This window comes from Augochlora pura, chromosome 6 (genome assembly GCF_028453695.1).
Source record: "Augochlora pura isolate Apur16 chromosome 6, APUR_v2.2.1, whole genome shotgun sequence".
Classification (NCBI taxonomy): Eukaryota; Metazoa; Arthropoda; class Insecta; order Hymenoptera; family Halictidae; genus Augochlora; species Augochlora pura.
In genome coordinates this window covers 19,275,947-19,298,318 of record NC_135777.1, presented here as the reverse complement: position 1 = coordinate 19,298,318, position 22,372 = coordinate 19,275,947, and the positions used below count along the sequence as shown (strand labels likewise).

The following is a 22,372-nucleotide window of genomic DNA, read 5'->3' as shown; positions in this document are numbered from 1 at the left end:
AACTATATCTTGTAATTAATTTTTACGACTCCCTGATTATCAAATAAAATTGCTCATTCACGTCATATAAAAATAAAATAAATAAATTATCCATCGAACAATTTCGAAGCCTCGACGAGTGTCATCCACGAAAACTTTCCGCAAATTTAACTGGACAGAAATTGGCAGAGCGAACTGTCTCCAAGTTCCTAGACTGCGCCTAACAACCGGCAACACTCTCCCCGCGGATCAGGACGAATCTAGCCACTATCCACGTCGCGTCGTGACTCGAGTCCTCGACAAACAATACAGTTCGGATACATCGTCGCCGAGCGAGTCGTTCGCCGGCTGCCGATTAAGTGCCGATCGCCCGACTTTCTGGCTCAAGTCTCCTCGACGCGATAACGCGCCCGCAATGGGAACAACCACCAATTGTCTCTACGGATCGCTATACATAGATTATCGTGGCATCGTTACGTGCACGGAACGTGTTCTCTTCGTTTCCTCCAGTGTAACTTGGGTACGCGATCCACCTTGTCTCACCTGCCTCCAATTTGGTTTGCCGAATCGATCCGCGGACCTTCCTGCCGTCGAACAATTGCTCTATCTTGCGCTGAAATTCGACGCGGTTCGGGCAACAATTTTCTTTCGCTGCAAAAATGGGTGCATTGAATATTGACAGCGTTTGCGTTGTTGATTGTTTGACTGCGGGTTTTTACGATAGAAATTGTTTATGGCAATTTTAAGACATAGCAGCCAAGTATTATTTTATTTTTTTAATCTTTTCAATATCTTCGAATTCTTGTATCAAGATTTTTAATTATTTTTTAATTTTGTAAAGGAGGATTTTTTAAAGTATGAAGAAAATTTTCTTTGGAGAATTGGATTATTTGTCATATCTTAAAATTATTGGGGAAATGAAGAATATATCTTTTTATATGTTTGCAACTTTTGAAGTGAGATGTACAGTTTTGGCATCGTTTTGGAAGGGTTATCTTTACACTGTTTCAAGTAGTTAAGTTTTTTTTATGATCATCATGACACGAAATATTGCCATTTTATTATGACGAATATATTCGTCAAAAACAGCTAACCGGTCAAGGATATATACTTTAATATACCTTATTCAACTTCATATTTTATAAAGAACTTGTGTCTAGTGATTAAAGCAGTCTAGTAATTAAATATAACGCCTTACTAATATCACACAAATTTTATAAACCAAAACGAAGAGATTCTTTCGCAGCGCTGAGTTTTAAATCGACGCAGAATTTATTTTGCTAAACCACGTTCCATTTTAATGATTCTTACCTTTATTCCATAATATTACCTACCATAGTTCACGATATCGTTACAATATTCGTAAGAATCACTTCGCAGATATTATTGCTCGTGAGCCAGCACTATTTTAGATTTCTAAGGAGCGTAGGAAAGCAATTGCTATGGCGGCAGCTCCGCGCGGAAAAGAGTTTGTTCGATTGAAAAATTGGCCGCAGATAGCTCCGAACGATTGAATTCGACGTATCGGGGAAAGAATTGCGGGCGGCGGGTGGAGGAGGAGGTGGGGAGGGACGCGACGGAACGAGGAAGAAGGACTCATTTTCTCGGCGAAATAGGTGGTTGACTCACGACACCGTTTCAGAACACCGTACCAGCCCGAGAATTTCCAAGCCGCGGGGAACGATCCGTGCCGTGGTCGAGGCAAATCGATCGAGAAGCATATTCGCGTCACGAGGGCAATGCACTGGCGATACGATGCACCAGTTGCACTGGCCTCGTAACTAGGATAAGCCTCGATGCAGAACCAGCATTACGGAAAAAATCCCGTACTAGCTGACGGCCGGTGCTCGTAGATTTTCACGTGTCTTTTACTCGTGCCGCGCTCACCGGCCACCCCTTTAACTTCGTATAGTCCGAAGTTATTCTCCGCCTCGTTTCCACTACAATTTGATGCTTCGAGATTCTGTAATATCTTTCCGCGATGCCGTTCTACTCGGACGAAATTGCACTGTACTTACCGAAGGCGGCCGCGTTGCTTTGTCTTCGTTCTGGCACTTAGATTGTCTGGGATGCTGGGAAACGCGAAGATCGCGGAGAATGTTCTTCGTCGAAGAAGCTGAAGATTTCGAGATGTAGAATGATCATTTTTGCAGCTGAGGTAGAATTACTTTGATGGTCTGCCGTGCGATTTCCTTCGTCGATGGAGTCGGTGGAACTATACACTTTTTTAAATAATTTCGTAGGAGAGGAGGAAATAATGCTTCCATCGTTGGTTACAAGATTATAGAATTTCTTAAAGGTAGAAATAATTCTGGTATTCTGTGAATGCGATTAACTGTTTAACTTTCTACATACTTTTTATACTTTTCTTGTTATATTCTTTACACTTTCTGCGTTAGATTTATGTCTATATTACACTCTTCAGATTATTAGTATTCTTTTGTATTTTCCATTTTGAATCTTCTCCTATATACTGCAATTGTGGCAATTTTATCCCGCATAAAGATCCGTCGACTTGTTATCGCTATTAAATTGCATTCCTATATAAAACGTATCAAAATGGCGGCAGATAAACCAGTACATCCGGTACACTTTATGAAACAGTTCAACTCTCGAGTGCACCACCTACGTCGAACGATTAAGCCTGTTATATCGACTTGAAAACAGCGCACGGAAGATCGAATAATTTTTCGCTTTCGATGAAACTTCTGAATCGTTAACATTCGCGGTCAAACGTGCGACGTCGATCGTGGATCATCGTTCTATAAATCGTCGAAGATAGGCACTCGTGTGATCGCGTGTAAACAACGTGCCCCCATAAGCGGGGCGGGCTCCGGTAGATACGAGCGCAAATCGTTTGGTTAATTCCCCCATTAAGCCGGTGCTTATTGTCCGTAGAAGTTCATCCAAGAAGTTTATCGGCATGAAAAGGCTGGGATCAAAAGGAAAAAAAAAACACGAAGGTAACGAGCAATTGGTCCACTCGGGAACCCGCCTTCTCGGTCCATTCTCTCTCCCCCCCTCTCTCTCTCTCTCTCTCTCTCTCTCTCTGTCTCTCTCTCTCTCTCTCTCTCTCTCTCTCCCCGATCCGCCGCTCATTCACGCGTCACCGCCGCGATTCCAGATTAGCCTGCATAAACAGTCGGAACTTTCCCCGGCGATTTTAAAAGGTTAACGTCCGCGGATTGATCTGTTCTCCCCGCCGATAAGCATCCCGCGGAGCGCACGGCGCGAGCGAGGTAAGAGGCCACTTTTAAAAGCCATAATCTCTCCCGGCCGCGGCGCGCAGCGCTGCTGCTCGAGTGCGCGGCGCTGGGAGTCGCGTATCTTTTCGTCACGCGGTTCGCGGACGATAAATCGATCCCCGCTCGCTGTTACGACCGACCGACCGACCCGGCGGCTGATGCAAAACTTGTTGCGATCGTTGACAGACGTATCTACGCCCGGGCTATCGGCCGACTTTTTTTCCTCGTTCGATAACGTAAAAACGACACCCGATGCTGCTCGGAACCTCATTGTTCAATGGGGTGGCCGGATCACGCGACTTCTCTGAAGCATGGTCGAACGGTCGGAGCGTGGCGAGGAGATAGAGGCTTGCCCGCGATTACGCGAAACGGGAGGTTTTATAATTGTTTTCCGACTACTTGCCGTACTATTATCTCCTAAATACAATGATTGGATCTCTTGTCGATTGTAAAAATTCTTTGTATAATAAATTATGATTATCTTTATTATGTACGTAGATTTACTTAACCAGTTGCTGTAATTATATTTTATATGTTTGATTTTCTTCACGTTCTGTTTAAATACAATACTTTTATGAAATATATAATTTAGTAAAGAATGTCACAGTGTATGTATGTCCTTTTTAATCAGTTAGTTAATAGGTTATTATTGAACTGCGTTTGTAGTAGAACTGAATAGATGAATCTTTACAATATTGACTCTTCAAAATAATTAAGAAGAAAAATGCGTGTACCTCTTGTATCTTACAGTAAGTTTAGAGAATTTTTATTCTGCACAGAAAACCGCGGACTAGTTATTTTACTATTTATTTCCATCACTAATCAACCTCGTCGAAGTACAGCAAGGATTTAATGAGATTTTCTCCTCTGCTCCTTTATCTCGTTATACAATATTGAAATCAAACTCGCATAATGAGATCCAATTAAATGTCTTAATACTGAACAAATACACAGTAAATACATAATGTGTATAATTTATAGTTACCGTCGCGAGTAGAACAGAATTTAAACGGTACACACCGCGGCACGCAATTTTATACGAAACACGCCCCAGCCGGCAATTTCGAGTGAAAGAGGACCATAAGCGAATTCTCTCACAATGCAACATGTTCAGTGGTTTTAGATGAGTTATTCCGATTTCAGCGTGCGCTAAGTGGCCATTGTGCTCGGATCGATTCAGGATTTCTTTTCGCGTGGCCCTCGGGGCCGATCGAACGCCGAAGAAAAATTGATCGGCGGTGAACAAAACCGGTGGGTCGGGCCGCGCGCGCGGTCCCCGGGTCCCGTGCTCTCTGGAAGTTTTTAAAGGGGTTCTCCGTTTCCACGGAGGCCGCCGAAAGGGAAAGCTGCGGGCCGTAAGGAGCAGTAACGAGCACCGGCCGGGGGGATGCCGAGGCTCGCACTCCCCGTATTGATCGCGCACAATACCTCCGCGTAACAAAGACGCGTGCAATGTTCACGGGATAGGTCGCGAACGAGGCCGGGCCGAGGTCGGGCCGAGGCCCGAGGAGCTTGACTTCCATGGGGTGGAGTAGCTTAGACCCCGGAGAGCCGGCTTTAATTCGCCTGACACGAATACGACGGGTCTGATCCACCTCCCCCTTGGACCGTTTCGGGATCTTTATCAGAGATCCGTGATCTTTATTGGTTCTGTTAAGCTGTCATTGTCTTAGACAAAATTCCTGTATACCGACTTTTAGTATTTTGTTATAAGGTATTCGGCTGCGTGCATTTTCTTCGTTTAAACATTTCGACTTTTTTAAAATCAGATTAATGAATCCGAAAATAGACCAAGGGTTGGTTTTTAATCATCTTATCTCCATGTCAATTCGTATGAAAAAATCACAGATTATTTGCAAAATTAGTCCATAAAATAGTCATTGTATAACATATGAAAGACGAAAGGAAAGACAGAATGAATTATTCGTTCTCTAAATTCAAATAAGAAATTACATTTTGCTTACAAAGGCGAAACAATAAATAAATTGCGTATTAAAAAAGTCCAAAATATTAATTCGATTTGCAATTTGTTACTTGTTATTTAACATAAAATTTGCTCAATTCTAACTTCGTTTGAATATTTAAAAAGTCTATGTACAATTTATTCAAAGTGCAGACATTACTTTGAAATTTGTAATTTTTCGATCGATCGAAATGGCAACTTTCATATTAATAATTACAGTACATCTGAAACACATGCACAGCTGGAAATATTTCCTTGAAGAAAGATAACCTTTTTAAATTTTTTACACAAACGTGTAACTCACCAATCCCGACGAATCTCGTACAAGATTTTTTTGTCAGCATCGCAACGATGCTACACATTTTATGCGAATTCGAAAGAGTGAAACCGAGTATGGAGCACACTCACACGTACAGGTACGTACGTGCCACCTACCCGTTCAGGACGCAGTACGCGAAATCTGCGAGTAATCAGTTTATTCCACGCCCGTGAGCTCTCAGTTCGACGATTCTCCGGCACAATAGATCGCGGGTTATTTAATCCGCAGCAGGGCTGGACGAACGATACGCTCGTTATTAGCCCTCGGGCCGCAATTGAACCGTTACGCTAATGCCCCGCGACTACGCTCTAAATTTATTTTCCACTTCCCTCTCCGTTACCAAATTCGTTTTCCTACTCGCTTTTTCATCGGTAATAACGCATCCGTTTCATTTCTTTTTTCGGGCCGGTAATATCTATTTAATGTTGTCTTGGCAACGATGATTCTCCAAAGCGTTTCTTCGCCCAGCGTCATGATCTCTCTCTCGTCTTCACCGTTACACCCGTAGGTACAGAGCGGCGCGGTAATAAAACCCGAGACGCAACTTTCCCATATTTTTCTTGCTAGCAAATACTTCTTACGACTCCGCGGATGTCCATTTTCTAGCGGACCCGGCAGCGCGCGAGCGCCCCGGCCGAAGAGGGTTATGCTACGTGAGTACACGAGCATAACTCTCGAAATCGGCTGTAACGCTACGTGCCTACACGGGGATAACTCTCGAGAGCAACTTTTACGGTACGTGTCTAACAATACTACGGAATAACTCTAACGTTATACGTGTCTTTGCGCGAATGGTTCTATAAAATCGCTCGCAGGCTACGTGGCACCGACGAGGCTAACTATCGGGAGCATAGTTTGGGAAACTATGAAGCTGGATAGCACTCGAGCGAGGCAAAAAGCGCTTTCCGATGGGGATGGATGCTTCGTCCAATTTTTGGATTTTTCACAATAAAGTTATATATAATTCTCTACAGTCATGACGGTACATTTGACAAAAATGATTTTGTTAATACCATCTATAAGTAATATTGAAATTGTATAATACAATTATTAGATATACAAGAACAAATATTCAATATATAATAGAAATAAATTTTTAAAAAAATCGTATAATACAAGTATTATATATACAAGACCAAATACTCAATGTACGATATAAATAAATTTTTGAAAACCTTCACTCCGATATTGCAAGATATTTTTCTTTAATATAATTCCTGCACCATTAGAATAGCGTAAGTAATAATAAAGATCACTCTAATAATACAACATAATTGATATAACCTTAACATTAATTACGTATCTGCCTTACTAAATACGTATTACATATAAATAATGAAACTGTACCTACTGTACCTACTTGCGCGTCTTTTTACCGTCGAGACGAAGACGAAGGCGATAACCCTCGGTGTCGCGAGCCGGGAGGAATCCGTCGCGAGCGCTTTCCGGCTCGCGATTACGCGCTTCCTCGTCCTATTCTCGGTAGCCCAGCGTTTCCGGTTACAAGAGGACGGCAGCAGAGAGAAGGAACAATCGCCGAGAATTTTTGTTCGTCAGCCGCCGCGGCGTTATCGCCTCTTTATCGGGTAGCGCGATTAATCCCGCCGAGTCAGGGAATAATTCGAGCGGCGATACGGTGCAGTTTGATACGCGGCGCGATCGAAACGCGCACCGTGTGCTCGCTGATAATACGACACGGTATCGCTGTAACAATCGTCCGGGGTGATCGCCGGTGGGAGCAGTGGCCAGACTTTTCGAACGTGGTATCCTCGGGCGGAGATCCGAAGCTGGTCGTTTTCCAGCCGAAAATAAAAATTGTTCCTTAGACCTTTGTAGCAGAGCCTAAGATATTTGGCGATCTAAATCATTATATCTGGTTGGAAACTATGAAACGGGCGTCGCAGATGAATACATACTAAACAAAAACGCCCGTTTCATAGTTTCCAACCAAACAGAAAATTCTTCTTAATTCCGAGTATGTACATGAGTTCAGATTAATGTTAACCCTTCTATGAGCAATTGGATCCTTGGCTATTCATTTGCTATATTTCTTTTGACAATTTCGAAAAATCGAAAAACGTGTATTTCTAAGAATAAAAATAATACTAAATCCGAATTTAATTATTTGATTTATTAATTTTGTAAACCAGATATTCTATTTAGCAAATACAGGATTTTTACGTGCACGTATGTTCAATATTACTTATTGGTATTACCATTAGAACAATGAACGTATTGCGCTATAAACGAAGACTGAATTTACATAAACGTCTCACAATTCTATTACAATGTCTTATCGAAAAAATTCTAACGATGTTAGTACAGTAATTTCTGTCTCTTGTAGGCGATCGAAAATACTTTTATTTTCCGTAAAGGTGCACAACATAATTCACTAGAACTAGTAAATTACGTCCAACCTGGTTGGAACTCGTCAACTCTGTCCGAACATCGGCCGAAGCAAAGTACGTAATTGTATGAAGGGAAAAAGCAATCTCGCCGCCTAAAAATAGTTAAAATAATTAAAGTAATTAGCCGCGGCTGGAGCACCGCGGTTAAGGTCGCAGAGAAATATATACGAGCGGCGGCGGGGTGTTCGAAAATGAAAAGCACGAAGAAACGAAAAGTCGTTATCTCGACGCGTGGCAAACATTGGCAATCGTGTCGCGCAGGTGCGACACAAGATCCCCGAGATTAAAATCTCCGCGCGCGGCGTGTTTCGGCGCAACTTGGAAATCGGTCTGGATCGGCCGGCGCGCGGTGCTTGTCGCAGGGCGCGCGCGATAAACACGGCTCTTCGTTATCGGGCTAATTGGGAACGCGACCGAGCGTGTCGCCGCTTTATCCCGGCGCCCTTTAAGCAGTCGTCGGTGCGGGCAGGAGGTTAATTGGCCGGTTTCCACGGACGACTTCCATCGAATTTCCATTAGCCGGGGAATAAAGCCGTTGTACGCAGTCCTCGTAGATCAGACGTGTGCGACCGCAACCAGAACCGGGGAGGGCCGGCGCTCGCTTCTCCTGTGTTGTCTGCTGCAGCGTCGCGTTTCAATGCCGCATCCTCGACGAGCCAGGGAAAGTGGTACGAGCACCGACTGCAGACGAACCGGACGTTTTCCTTTTCACTCGGCTTTTTCCGCGAAATGCCAGCCGATCGGCTAATTCTCGCTCGCTTCTTCTGGAAACGAGCCGGCGCGCCCGTCGATGCCCGCACGTTTCTGCTGTTTCGCCGCGACGGGATGAATGAAAATCAAATCGTGCACTGTTATATCGATTCTGCAGACTTTGACACTTTTACCGTGGTATATGACACCATTTATTAATTCCTTTTTGTGTAACATAAAAATGTAAGAGACTGATATTTAACGAATATTTTATAATAAGTACATACAAGTCTAAAACTATCAATACCATATATTATGCAATAATTATTTGTCATAAACTTTAGAAGTAATAGTATTCTCTTTTGTACAATTTTTATTTTATTTTCTTCTTACATGTTTATTTCTTTTTTGTATTAAATTATCTTTCTCAACAACAAATCAGTAAATAATAACAAGCACATCATAACAAGTACAGAACAACGTCCAGACGACACCATTCCTAAATCCCGGTTGTCTCCAGAGTTCTGTTTTTCATTTATCTATTCTCGTCATGCGTGCACAAAATCCGCAGTTTCAGCCAACTTGATTTCACGGTGTAACATCGCCGCCGTGATCGACAATGACATTTTTCCATTTATTGGTTTCAAATGTGTCATACACTGCGTTTTCTATTCCGTTGGTTGTTTGCGCAAACTGCCGGGGTATCGTCACATTTTACTATGAAACTTGTGAGACACATCCTAACAACGAATAAGATTAATTTGATTTGTGTGAAATAAGAAATAATCATTTTAAGAGTAAGTTGATAATCAATAAGATTCGTTGGAAATTGTATTAATAAGAAATAACCATTCTGTCAATCAGGTAATAACAAAATGAGATTGATTTGGTTAGTGTAACAAGAAAAATAGCAGTCGTAACAGTATAATAATAACGAATAAAATTCATTAGTAATTGGTTTTCATTAATAAGAAATAACCATTTTGACAATCACATAATAACAAATGAGATCGATTCGTTTTGTATAATAAGAAATGCCAGTTCTAACAGCATAACAACGAAGTAAACTCTCAACATAATTGGTTCGTGTTCACAAGAAGCAACCATAACAAAAACAAAAGTACCCAATCGTCTCGAATCGCGAGATTTTAATATTCGGTACATGTTTGGTCACTAATGGGGAAGACTGTAGATGTTCCGCGGCGTTCGTGTCGTATAGTTTGACTTTAATTCGTCCTGGCGGTTGACAAACAGTGCCACGTAATCTCATTCTCTCTTCCAGTTCATCGTAGCGCATTGAAAGGTAGCGTTACCAAGCCGGCGATCATTTTGCTTACGGTCCCACGTTTCACCTACGACTGTAGCGTGTATCCTCGTATTTCCGTGCCTATAACACGCGCCGCCTCGATTTGTCCTCATAGTCGTCGCTGAAGCGTTCGATAGGAACGACTATAGTTCCTCTCCACGCGATATTTCACGGGGATTCGCGCGCATTGCCGCTTTTCGCGTCGGAATACGAAATCCTTCCGGCGCACATACGAAAATAATATTCCCGGGGAATTTTCGCTTCGTTCGGAAATCGGGTAGCAGTGTGAAGTGTTGTGTGCCGCGAAGATCCCTCGATATTCCGAATTCGAGATTCCGCAGAAATTTTTGCGAACAAGAAGAAAATCTATTCTGGCGAAAATGGATGACAAGAAGTTATTCCTGATCGATTTCGAGGATATTTCCCCGGTCACCGAGGAATTTGTACGTATAAAGAAACCTCTCGTAAACAAGCACGCGAATCTCAACCGCCCTGTCATCACGCCAACCTCTCCGTTTGAATTCGAGGCCCCGATAGAACATAACAAACACGAAAACCACTTCACCCAGACTTTTCCAGTAGACACTGCCTCAACACGCAGTGCTCTTTGCTCACCGAGCCTATTTTACATCCAATCAAAGGCAATCAAGCCGCGGATAATCTTCCGCCTAATCTTGCCGCGGGATAAGTCCGCTTTTGTTCACTTTGCCTACGAACTGAACGTAAAAAGATCCACGCCGAACGGCGCTCCACACCGTTCGAAAGTAGTCCGCGCGTCCGCAAACATGGGAACCAAGATCTTACTTTCCAGCAAACGTTGCATCTGCCGCCCGAGAGTCCAAGTTCCATTGTCGTGCGGGGACGTCTAACGTAATAGAGCCAACCTCCTCCCACCTAATCGTGTCTAATTCAGCCTAAGCTCACCTACCATCCGCGCGACGTGTTTCCTCTTCGCAATTTGCTCGCGTTTCCCAGGCCACAATGCCTCAACCGTCGGCTCGCCTTCCTACCTTCCCCTAATTCGACCGGCACGACCTAGCCCAGAGGACAAACAAACGGGGCCCCCGACCGCCCCGTGCCTCAGGACACACTCGCGCGCGCGTCTTCCCGAACCGCCGTTTCCTGCCATTTAGGCGGCAAATGGATCACGTAAGCACGCTCGCGCCGAATGACGGACACCGGGAATTTATACGTCGGCCCGGTCACGGGCAATTGCCCTGCCCGTCACGGTACTAGAATAATGTCGTGATACGTGCATGCCAAAACGACCGGGACGGGAGGAAACAACGGCGACGGACGCTGGACCTCGCCGCGGTCCTCTTCGGCTCCCGAGACCGACTGGCGACTCGCGGCTGACCTTGCTCGGGATTGTATAGATTACGTCGCTCTGCTGCAAGTCGATCCAAGAAACGGTTCGCGTTGTTAGGATGAACGTTCGTCGTTGTCACACAGTGAATCCTTGGAGAATATGAATTTTGTAAATTCAATACTGTGTCTATTTCATTCTGGAATATTATCAGATTGTGTTAAATGAAATTTAACATTTCCCGCTCAAAGTATACAATTTCTTGGTCGGCACTGGAAGGGTTAATTCTTAGACAGTGGGCTATTTTCATAATTTATGGGAGGTAAAGGGCTTGGTATTTCTACATTTTATTTTAGCTTATATATACTTGTATTTCAATCAAGTTTTCTGAATTCTCTCAGTATGCATATAATATACTATTAGCCTAATATTATACTGTTAGGCTTAATATTAATTTCTAAGTATCAACAACAGATAGCAATTAAAAATTCAAACCCTCCAAATAGCAAACCTAATATAAACTGCAGAAAATTAAAAATTCATATGAAAATTTTCCTGATCAATTTTTGTTCAAGAATATTTTCAATGCACACAGGCATCGTCGCGGTATTCTGTCCTACATAACAAAAATGGCGCTGTGGCCTTTACTTCCGTTTCAGATCCACTCGTTTCATTAATGTTCATTTTCTTCGAGCGGCAGGTAGAGAGAGACAATACCGATCGATTTAGGTCGTGTTTCGGATCGCGGAACAAGTCAGATACTAACAGGAAGGTGGTAACGAGTAACGAGTGACGTGTCACACTTATGCTGCTATATCTTTGTTAAAAATAGCAAGACCGGCAGTGGAAAAATAGTACAATATAATATTTCTGAACAGTGAAATGACAGATCTAGAATTGTCCACTGCTATGTTCACTGGCAACGCAGCTGTCACAAATTGCAATTTCGTGTCAAATGACCGGTTTTTAATTTTTTGTATCAGATTATTGAAAATACGAATATGTTTTATGTGAAATCATGGACTAAATATTTTTTGTTCATACATATATTGTAATCAAAATTACGCGGACAAATCTTTCAGTGTGCGGTACATTTATTATTAACAGATAGATTAATAGATATTCTATTTACCGAATTAACCCTTACTTAATTAACTCTTTCCATTTTACATAACAAAATGCATTCTACGCCTACGAAATTGAATCTTGCGATTCATATAACAGTTACACTTTCAACCATTTTTTTTAATCTAGGCTTCAACGATATCTAGAAAAATAATTTTAAAACGTGTTACAATAACTTTAACGGCGCCGCAGTGCCGTCACGCGAGTGCAAAGGGTTAAATCGACCCGTAACTATCCAAACGCGGCTGTTCTGAAACGGAGACGGTATTCGAGCCCGCGGTTCTATATTCTCGATTCGATTCTTTCCCGTGTCAGCACGGGGGAAATTTTTCTTGGCGTGCAAGAAACGTGTCGCATCGATTCGTCACGTTGTACGAGCGCGCGCCGGCGATTTTTTTCCAGCGAAATTACCGTTCCGCGCTGCGTGAAATCGAACACCGATAACGAGCCGTCGAATTCGACGCGGAAGCGGATTAACCGTGGCTCTAATGAAAGAGAGAGAGAGAGGGAGGGAGAGAGAGAGCGATGGAGACCATTGTCGCGCCGCTACGCTCGGCTCGGTTCGATCGTGGCTTTCGCGGCGCGCGTTTACGACGCCGCGAGGAGAAGATTAAATTAATAAACGCCATTGGGAACGTCGCGTGGCGAATTAATGCGCCGTTTCATTAAAAAAAGAACGACGTACGGAACGACCGTTAAATCCGTAGGTAAAATAATTGAATTGATCGTCCACGGTGCGATAAAAAAGACGAGGGGAAGAAAGTCGAGGCGATGCGTGGGGAAGCGTTTCGTTTTGCACGGCGAAAAGGCTGACTGTTAACACTGTTTGCCGCGAACTGTAACCTCCGACCATGCTTCTGCTAGACATCTCCGATCGAATCGTTACTTGAAGATCTAGTATTCTTAATCTCTTCGATTGATCTAAATCATTATTCACAGAATTTTGAGCAACAACTGAGAAATATCCCAAAAAGACTGCGAAATAAAAATTCTTTACCTAGATCGCATCATGCAAGAATAAAAATTCCTTTCTATTTTTAATATATCTAGTAAGTTGAAAATAATACTAACGGTATTTATAACGTTATCCTGACGTCAGAACGAGAGCGTATTTCTCGTACACGTATCCTGGTGTAACAAACAGATCCGCTCGCGGAATCCGTTGTTTGTAATAGCGCGATCGTAAGGCGGATCCAATAAGAATCCGGCGACTTTCAATCGTCGCCGATTTTACGATCGATCCCCGAAAATTTCCTGTCCCCGCGATAAAAATCCGGTCGCGTCGTCGCCCGGTGTCGGGTTCGTTGAAAATTTTACGTTCGACAAACACGCTCGCGAGATCCGTTCCGCCCCGCCGTCGTCGGCTCTCGGTTTTAAATCGGGTTTGTATCGTTATCTTATTCCGCGGGATACGATCCGGCCCGATCGTAAACCGAAGCCGGAAGACAGTAGCCCGCTTAACGCCGGGACGAAACCCCACCTCTGCGTCTTCTCCCCGTTTATGCGAACCCCGGCGTTTTAGGGGGCGGGGGGGTTGAAGTTTCGCGCGAGACGCGACGAGCGTGTGTCTCTCGCGAACGACGCGCGAGGCTATGATATTTAGTAGGTGACGAAACGGTCCACTTACCGTCTCGGGACACCGTCGTTACCGTTAAGCGTTCCCGGTTATTTCTGTTAGCTGATGCGTCGAGCGGCAGTAACCGCAGGTGGTTGATAAATTATTAATTGACCGACGCGATCGAATTCGGACGGCGAGACACGCGCGCACGCTTTGTGGTCAGCGCGTACTTTTCTATTTGCTCCTCTTCAAGCGACTTTAACAATGGATTCGTCGAATCCCCCGATACGAATAGTTTCAGGTTCTTTCTCTTAATACTGATCGTCTACCCACCCTCGAGGGTAACTACTGGATTTATTCATTCAAGGTACTTTATAATAAAGGTCTTATTTAATTTGTATTTAAATCGAATTTTTCTACGACCTCAATTTCGTATAACGTTTTTACTAAAATTCTCTGAAATGATTCGAACAGAAGACTACGTCTAGCAACTACGAAACCACCCCATAAAATGTTCAATTTTTATACGTAACAGTTAATATATTAATGAATGAAATATTCCTTCTTTGGAGTGATTTTATAATTATATGATTCGGTTTTAAGAAGCTAGGATTTCATAAAAGCGTGAGATGCTTGATAGACTATCGCACAGTTCACCTTTCCCAAGCTTTCTTTCATTGGAGCCGCCTCTCCTTCCCCACCCAGTGGCCAGATCTTTTTAGAACACCCTTGTCTCTCAACACACGTGACGTTCAGCACCGCTTTGATTCGTCGACCAGACACGTTGGGCGATAGGATGTCGCCTTTTTGCTCACTGTTCGACCTCTTAAACACGGCATCCGCGGTTCTCCGAGTCGGTTCGCACCAAGAGGCGATCCCCCGGCTAATCGGTTAACCCCGAAGGTCAAAGAACCTCGAGAGGGTCGAGAAGCCGCCCGATTAGGAAGCCTCTACGACGCTCTAACAATGCGGGGAAAGATGGACCGGACTTGGACCTGTCTGATGATTTTGCAGATGCTGTCGGTGAGCCCAGGAATGGAGGTAGGAAATGGCGCTCACGGTGGCCTCGGCGGTGGACTGGAGGGTGATCCGAGCGGTGGTGGCGCCGGCGTGGGCGGCGGCGGGGGCGGAGGAGGCGGCGGCGTCGGCGAAGGAGCCACCGACGGGATGCAGGAGGCGATGGTGGCCGCCGCCAGGGATAGGGCGATCCGGGCCGGAAGTGTCCGGCAGGACCTCGCCCTCGACCTACCACCACGGCTCCAGCTTCCGGACGGCGAGGAGCGACCTTACGGAGCGCACACCGCCCTCCACCTGCGTGACCCCGAACAGGTGAGGCCAGACACTTTTTCCAAAATTCATCCTACCTTACACACTCCATTTGCTGTGACGGAGTGGCTGCCGACTGATCCTAGACAGAGACAATGGATTCTGAAAGTTTGAAGTCGTGGACAAATATTATTTAATATCCATATAATATATAAATATACGATAACATATAAATATCCGATATTGCAAATATTTGAGGGAGAAATTTTTTAACGTACGAAATGTAATATATTATGGACCAAGTCATTTTTTCCGCGTTTGGAAAAGTTATACTGTTATACTCTTAACACTTTACCAACCGATAGACTACAAATTGGCATTTTACCTCAACTGGTAACCTATAAATCGGTTATCATGGCAACCAATAATCCACTATCATTGAAGTGTTATCGTATAATTTTTTAAATACTAGATACCTTTACTATGAATAGAATAAATAAAATACATAAAATAAATATTCTATAATGCTAATATTATATAAATATAAAAATATCTGTAGCCGAATGACCGGTCGGTAAAGTGTTAAAAATTGTTTTTAAATTGGACAAGAATTGAATTTCGCTGAGATATTAGACACACACTGGTGCTTCAGACAATATGAACATAAATTACTGCAAAAAATAGCAAATTGGGTGGAATGCAGCGTCCAGCAAACCAGTCCTTTTATCGTCTGAAAAAAATGTGAAAACATTTGGTCCACGGTTAGAAAAGTTATTCCGTTTTAAAAGTTGCCTATACATATACGTCTGTGCACGACTGTACGTATTAGCGAGATGTCTGGGCGAGTGATGAATGACTTCGGCACAGGTTTAGAAATCTTGGTAGCCGGAGGGTTCTCACGTTTGCTACCAAGATCGCATATATGGTCGTCACGATCTCCTGCTTTAGATAAAAGTATGCGAATTCATTTTGCGCACTTTGGTATGTAGAGACATAAATTATAGCACAGTATTCAGAAGTCCATCACGTTTTGTTTTCTAAATTGTTTAAATACTTTGGTAAATGACTTTGGTTAAGGTAACGTCTTAATAATGAAGAGACGCCATGAAAAAGTGGTAATAGTATTATTATTGCATTTTACAAGCATTTCGTTCAACCCTTAACTGGCGAGGTGGTCTTATGGCGAATACATTTGAGTGATTCGATAAAACCTGCGGCAATCATTATTTGCAACAATTATTAATATAGCAATTGTAAGGAACCGAAAATCATTTTGCCAAGTAAAATAAACAAACTATGATGTGCATAAAAATTACTACGTGAATTGAGAAGCTCCGTCTTATCAATTAGGGTTTGAATTATTAAGAAACCCATCGTCGCATCGATAATATTGTCACATGCAGATTCTTACGCAATTTGATCAAAACCAAACATGACATACGCAATAATAATTCAATATCATCTCTGAAATCACTACCAGCTTGTTCGAATCAGAAACATAGAGACTTTCGTTTCAGCTTCGGCCCTTCGAACGAGCATCAAAGAAAAACCCCGTCTCGCACAAAATACCACTTAGTGTCCGCATTTCCGCGGATTATTTTAATTACTAAACGTCAAAGGGAGATTTTATCTTTCAACTAAAAAGGAGCCAGCGTTAAAAACACAGAAAAACAGTTTGCCAACCGTGACCGACAGCGCGGAGTCTTTAATCTTTCTAACATCTAGAAACGATTGTCGCATTAAGCAGGCGCGCGCGTTTTAAGAAATCCGCGCGAGCACACGTCGCGCGCGCGCACTTTTTTTCGAAAAAAGAAGAAAAAGGAAAAAGGCATCACAAGGATGAAATTACGTCAGGGAGAGATCAAAGTCCTTTGAGCGAGCCGCGTTGAAGCCGTCTTTGAACGGCGCGGGCGTGAACACAGGCATTCGAGGGCCGCGCGACACAGAGGTTCGCGCGCGCAGTTTTCCCCGGTCGCGTTTTCCATTTATTAAACGGCCGTTGATTAGCGGCCGGTAATAAGCGCGCGTTTTCGAAGAGGCGCGCACGGCCGTCGGTTAATAACGCGTGTAAAAACGGATAAATTGTCCACGGTCCGCGTGCCACCGTCGCCGGCCAGAACGTGTGCCCGCTTTCAGGCATTAGCCTCTCTCGACGCGCGCGCGCGCTCGGCTCGCAGGTGTTGAGCGGAGTCGCCGCGCGTTTATCAGCCGCGACGCGCCTCGTATCGTCCGTTAATATCGCAGTTCCCGGTGTGTCCATTAACCGTGCGCACCGGTAATTAGCCACCGTTGATCGCGCAGCTCTGCGACATTATTCGCGGCTCGGGTCCTTCGCGCGACAAACGTCTCAAGAGAGAAACGAAGAGAAAGAGAGAGCGAGAGAGAGAGAGATAATGATGGGACGCGCGCATGGAAATTCAATCGGTCGTTAAAAGCGTCCGCGCGAGTGTTTCACCGATTTTTCGGGATCTTTAGATAGCGCACGAGCGTCGATTTCCGTTTTACCCCCTTGGGCCCCGGCAATTAATGTCGACCCGAACACGCTAATTGGCTCGGAATATTCCAAGGCGCAATCAACGCGCCGAGCCGAGACGGGCCGGCCCGCGTAACGCGTGCGCGCGCGCGCGCGCGCCCTCTTAAAATATTCCCGATGGAGGAGAGCTTTTTCGAGCCGCTTAATCGGGTTTCTTCGACGGGACTTGATTTCCCTCGGGAGATCAGCCACGGCTAATACTCGCTCGATATCTCGAAACGTCGTGAGACGCGAGCCGCTGTTCTCGCCTGGCCTACCGCCCGTCTCGCCGTGTGTTCCTCGTTAACACTAGACCGCGAATCTTTATGCAGAATAGAGATTGCCTATATTAATTGCGATTAATAATATTTAAACTTTGAAGTCTTTTCAATTTAAAGACCAAACTTGTGTAACAATATCCCACAATTTTTCTAACGTTCTTTTAGTTTTGTGTTCATCGAGATCATTTAATTAATGTAACTGAAGCTAGGAAGTTGACACTTTTCCTGTAAATCCCAGATAACTTTTTGACTTGTAGTATTTTCATTGTAGAGTAACTTTGTCTGAATTTTTAAATGAATAATTCCAATTTATCAGACATGAAACTGAAAAGACGTTAGGAAGACAATCAACTTCAATAATTTTTATTTTGCATAAAGATCGCATATGTAATAATGACAAAGACATTGTGTGTATTCTCAAGGAATAAAACAATATTAATTATGCGATCTGAATAGCAACTAAACGATGTACAGTCGAACGTCGATTATCCGCATTAAGCAGAGTAAGCAGACATGTTCGTTAATGAAGCAGTGACATAATCACCGGGTGACGATTTTCATCTGTATCGAGTTATAAAGTAAATTGTATAACATAAGGGTTACGCTAAATTGATTTAATCACGTGTGAAATGTATTTGGACAACAGAAAGCTCTTAAACGGGAAGACCGGATAATCGAGGCCCTATTGTACTTGAAATCCACCCGAAAAATGATGTTCATAGTAGAATGCAGTGCTCTTATAAACGAAACGAGATTCGCAGCCGATGCGGGACCGAAATTTCGGTGCTCACGAAAATTCCACGGCCCAGAGAGAGAGAGAGAGAGAGAGAGAGAGAGTCCACTTTCGAGCCAAAGACCCGGGGGTCTCCGCCGTAGAACCCACCCCCGAAATCTGCAACAATGGCCGAGTGGGCCATTTGCGGCCGTGTTCTCAATGAACCGCATATCCGAGAATGTTCTCGCAACAAGGAAGCGAAGGCGGGATCGGGTTCTACCCTCTCGAAGCTTCTGTGGATGCCAGCAGCATCGAGCCGGTGAGCAGAGAGCGCGCGTCTTCTGAACGGCGCTCGAGGGTCACCGGTTAGAATTTCAGTAATCCTACGCCCCTGCGCCGGTTTTGTGCCTGCGGAACAACGCACACACGCCTCGCATTCTAGCGAGAACGTCGTTCGGCGAACGACCGAAAAAAATATTTATTTATTCGCGGCGGATTCCCGTTCGCTACACCGATTCCTATTGCGCTTCGTCATCGGCGAGCGTTCGCGAATATTAAACGGCCGTGTCGGGGTCACCGGCTGTATTCCGATTGATTGGCTTCGAACGCGCGCCGCTCGATCGACGTCTGCCCGTTGGTTTTCGATTTTCTTGGCGCCAGCCGATTGGTCCTGTGCGCGCGGCTCGATTCGCCCGGCGGACCCCCGCGGACACGTTTTTATCCGCCGTTCAATCTGTTGATTAGAATTGCTTTGGTGATCGCGTCGGCGCGATCGGAGGTCCTCGCGCGAACGTCGAACCAGTTCGTTTTGTGGGAAAAATTGTGCTCGTTAATCGTCAATGATTTTTCTCTGGGAATTGGACAGTGCTCGAGAGCTGGACTCCGATCGTCTTGTTACGGTTCTCGGCGATAGGCGAAGGAAAGAAATCTGATTCGAGACTTCCGGGTGTAAACCGCGTCCAGAGGAAACTTTATCTCAATTTCACCCGCGGTCGAAGATGCTTTGACGTCGATATGTGTCAGTAAACTCTGCTCCTCGCATACTCTGTGTTCACCGCACCGGAACGTTGATCAGCCAATCGGTTTAATTGCCCTGCTGATCAATTAAAAACCGGTGGAGAGCGCCGCAGATGGGGTTCAGACGGTAGCACCATGTGCGCCGATGTTGCTAGGGTTGATGGAACATGAAAATAATATCCACTGCTTCCACATACCACCTCGGTAATTAGAACTGCTGTAAAACAAAATCTGACAATTTAATTTTTTAATTCCCGGTAAAATAATGCTAGTGAAACGTTAATATATTTAATAAATATTTCCTTGGCAACGAGCTGCGTTGCAAACTTTAATACAATCTATATAACTTTACATAATAATAATATAACGGTCTCTTGGTTAGAGGTTTATAAACATAATAGATCCGCGTCTAATTCTTTGGCTTCTCAGTCACTTGTACAATTTTACGGATCAGCGATCACGAAGTTACGTCAAGCAATCAGAATGTAATCAAACTTTAACCCTTTGCGGTCTCGGAAGAGCTCACCCTTCGTTCCAGCTTATCTACATTTGACTATGTACGGACACCACTCAGCAATTGCTCTGTATTTGACCAAGTCAAGATTTATGTAGCAAGTTATTTTAATATATTATTTGAAAAATATATTTAACAAATAGGAAAACCCTTACGTAAAATATAAGTGCATAGAGAAATGAAGAGAAATGCTTTAGATAAAGCAGTCAACTGTTGCTAATTCTTTGAAAAGTGTGTATTTAGAATGTATCGCAAAATATAAGCGATGCCACAAGTATACTATATACAGTTTACCATAATAATTATTTATATAATAATTTTGTTTCATATAATATATCATTTTATTTACACGTGACGAGTATATTTGTCGTATTACAAACTATTGCCATTTCTTCAAGCTATCGTCAAGTTATGAATTAAAATCGTCAGCTAAAAGGTTAACAGAGCTTGCATAAATGCTCTGACATACCTGGCGCATTTATCGTAAAATATTTCGAATAAACAGTTATCGCGAGACGGTTTCGAGCCGATGATTGACGCTGTCCCGTTCTTTTTCAGGAAAGCGAGATATACCAGAAGTGCGTGCGACCGCCGCCAAACCGGACGGTGTTCGACAGCGAGAGCCCGCCGCCTTACAGGAGCCAATCGGCGTTGCTGGACGCGCCCGACCGGATAGTCCGTTGCCACAGCGCCGGCAGCTCGTTGCTGAGGGTGTTCCGAAAGTTCCCGAGCCCCGGCAGCTCGACGCCGGCGGTGGTGGTGCCGCCTAGGAGGCCGACCCTGTCCAGTTATTCCGAGTCGAGCAGCAACCTGAGCAACCTGTCCAGCCTGACGGTGGTGCCGTGCGAGGCGGACGAGAGCCAGCAGCAACAGCACCACCACCACCATCAGCAGCACGTCTGATCCGAGGCGCGGCCGAGAAGAAGGAGAACACTCGAGGCCACGATGACAGGGGGGAGGCGAGAGTTCCTCCTCGAGGTCGACGGTCGTCGAACAAGGATCTCGTGGAAGCGGCGACGAGCCGGCGGCACGGACCAAGCGAAACGAAACAAGGAACAAGCTGACGAGGATGAAGCGCAAGCGAAACACAATGAAAAAGTGGCGGAACAAGGGGAGCAGGAAGACGAAGGTGAAGACGAGGAAGGAGAAGGAGAAGGAGGAGGAGGAGGAGAAGAAGAAGAAGAAGACGATGCTGATGCTGAAACTGGTGAAGACGTGGTGAAGAAGGACACTGGAATCGTCGTCGTCGTTCTGCCCTCGAGAATCCTCGAGGCGTCGAGGATCCCTCAAGACTGACTCGCAGGAGAAACTTCGGCCAGCCGATGCTGCTGCCTGCCTCCTCGTCCCGTGGGCGAACAAGCGGATCGGCCGCGCGAGTGCGCACGGCTACCGCCGCTTGCTCCGGGGGGAGACCAACAGAGAAACCAGAGAGAGAAAGAGAGAGAGAGAGGACAAAGTGAATTCGGATGATGATCCTCCTACACGACCGGCAGTGAATGGTACTCCAACGTGTTTCGGGACCGAGAACAATGTTCTCGCAGTGAAGTGGAGACAGAGATGAAGAGAGAAAAGGGAAAGTGGCAGGGAAAAGAGGGGGAGAGAGAGAGAACTGGGCTGCTTTCGGGTGTTGTGGGTCGGTCCTCCGATAGCTTCCTCGAAGCTCGTCGCCCCGACAGAGGTCCCGAGGAGAGGCCAGTCACGGAGCCTAGATCTCAGACAATTCCAAAGCACTGAAAAACCGCGGGGATACGACGTGTCGGATTAGTCAGCGACACGGGAATAGCGGGACGGACGGGGACGAGTGTCTTTCGCACGAGGGACACGAAGGCAGGCCTAGCAGACGAACGCTGAACGAGGAATCGTTCGCGTTCGCACTCGGAACCGGCACTCGCTGAAGGATCCCTGTTGTTAGCGACGAGCTTCTCGCGTCCTCCGGGTGCAAGACCGGCCGGCAAGAAGACGGAGAAGAAAAAAAGTAAGAAGGAGGAGGAGGAGGAGAAAACGAAGCAGAAGCAGAAGCATCGTGCGGCAAGCAAACGTGTGACCTATACCGGACGATCGATCATCGAGTGGAAGTTTGTTCTCTGCGACAAAAGACTTAGTAAATTATTTATTGGCGATAATTCGCGAGCGAGACCTGCGCTCTATCGACGCGGCGAGCGAGCAGG

General features: G+C 44.8%; 1 protein-coding gene across 1 annotated transcript in view; it reads left to right on the top strand.

Moving 5' to 3' along the window:
• The window catches only part of LOC144471000 (uncharacterized), a 190,013-nt gene extending 168,898 nt beyond the window's left edge, over positions 1-21,115 (top strand). Inside the window, exons 4-5 of the mRNA XM_078182636.1 lie at positions 14,914-15,228; positions 20,763-21,115. Coding sequence (XP_078038762.1) covers positions 14,914-15,228; positions 20,763-21,107 — 660 coding nt within the window. The 3' untranslated portion in view covers positions 21,108-21,115. The remainder of the gene's footprint in view (positions 1-14,913; positions 15,229-20,762) is intronic.
• The last annotated feature ends 1,257 nt before the right edge of the window (positions 21,116-22,372 follow it).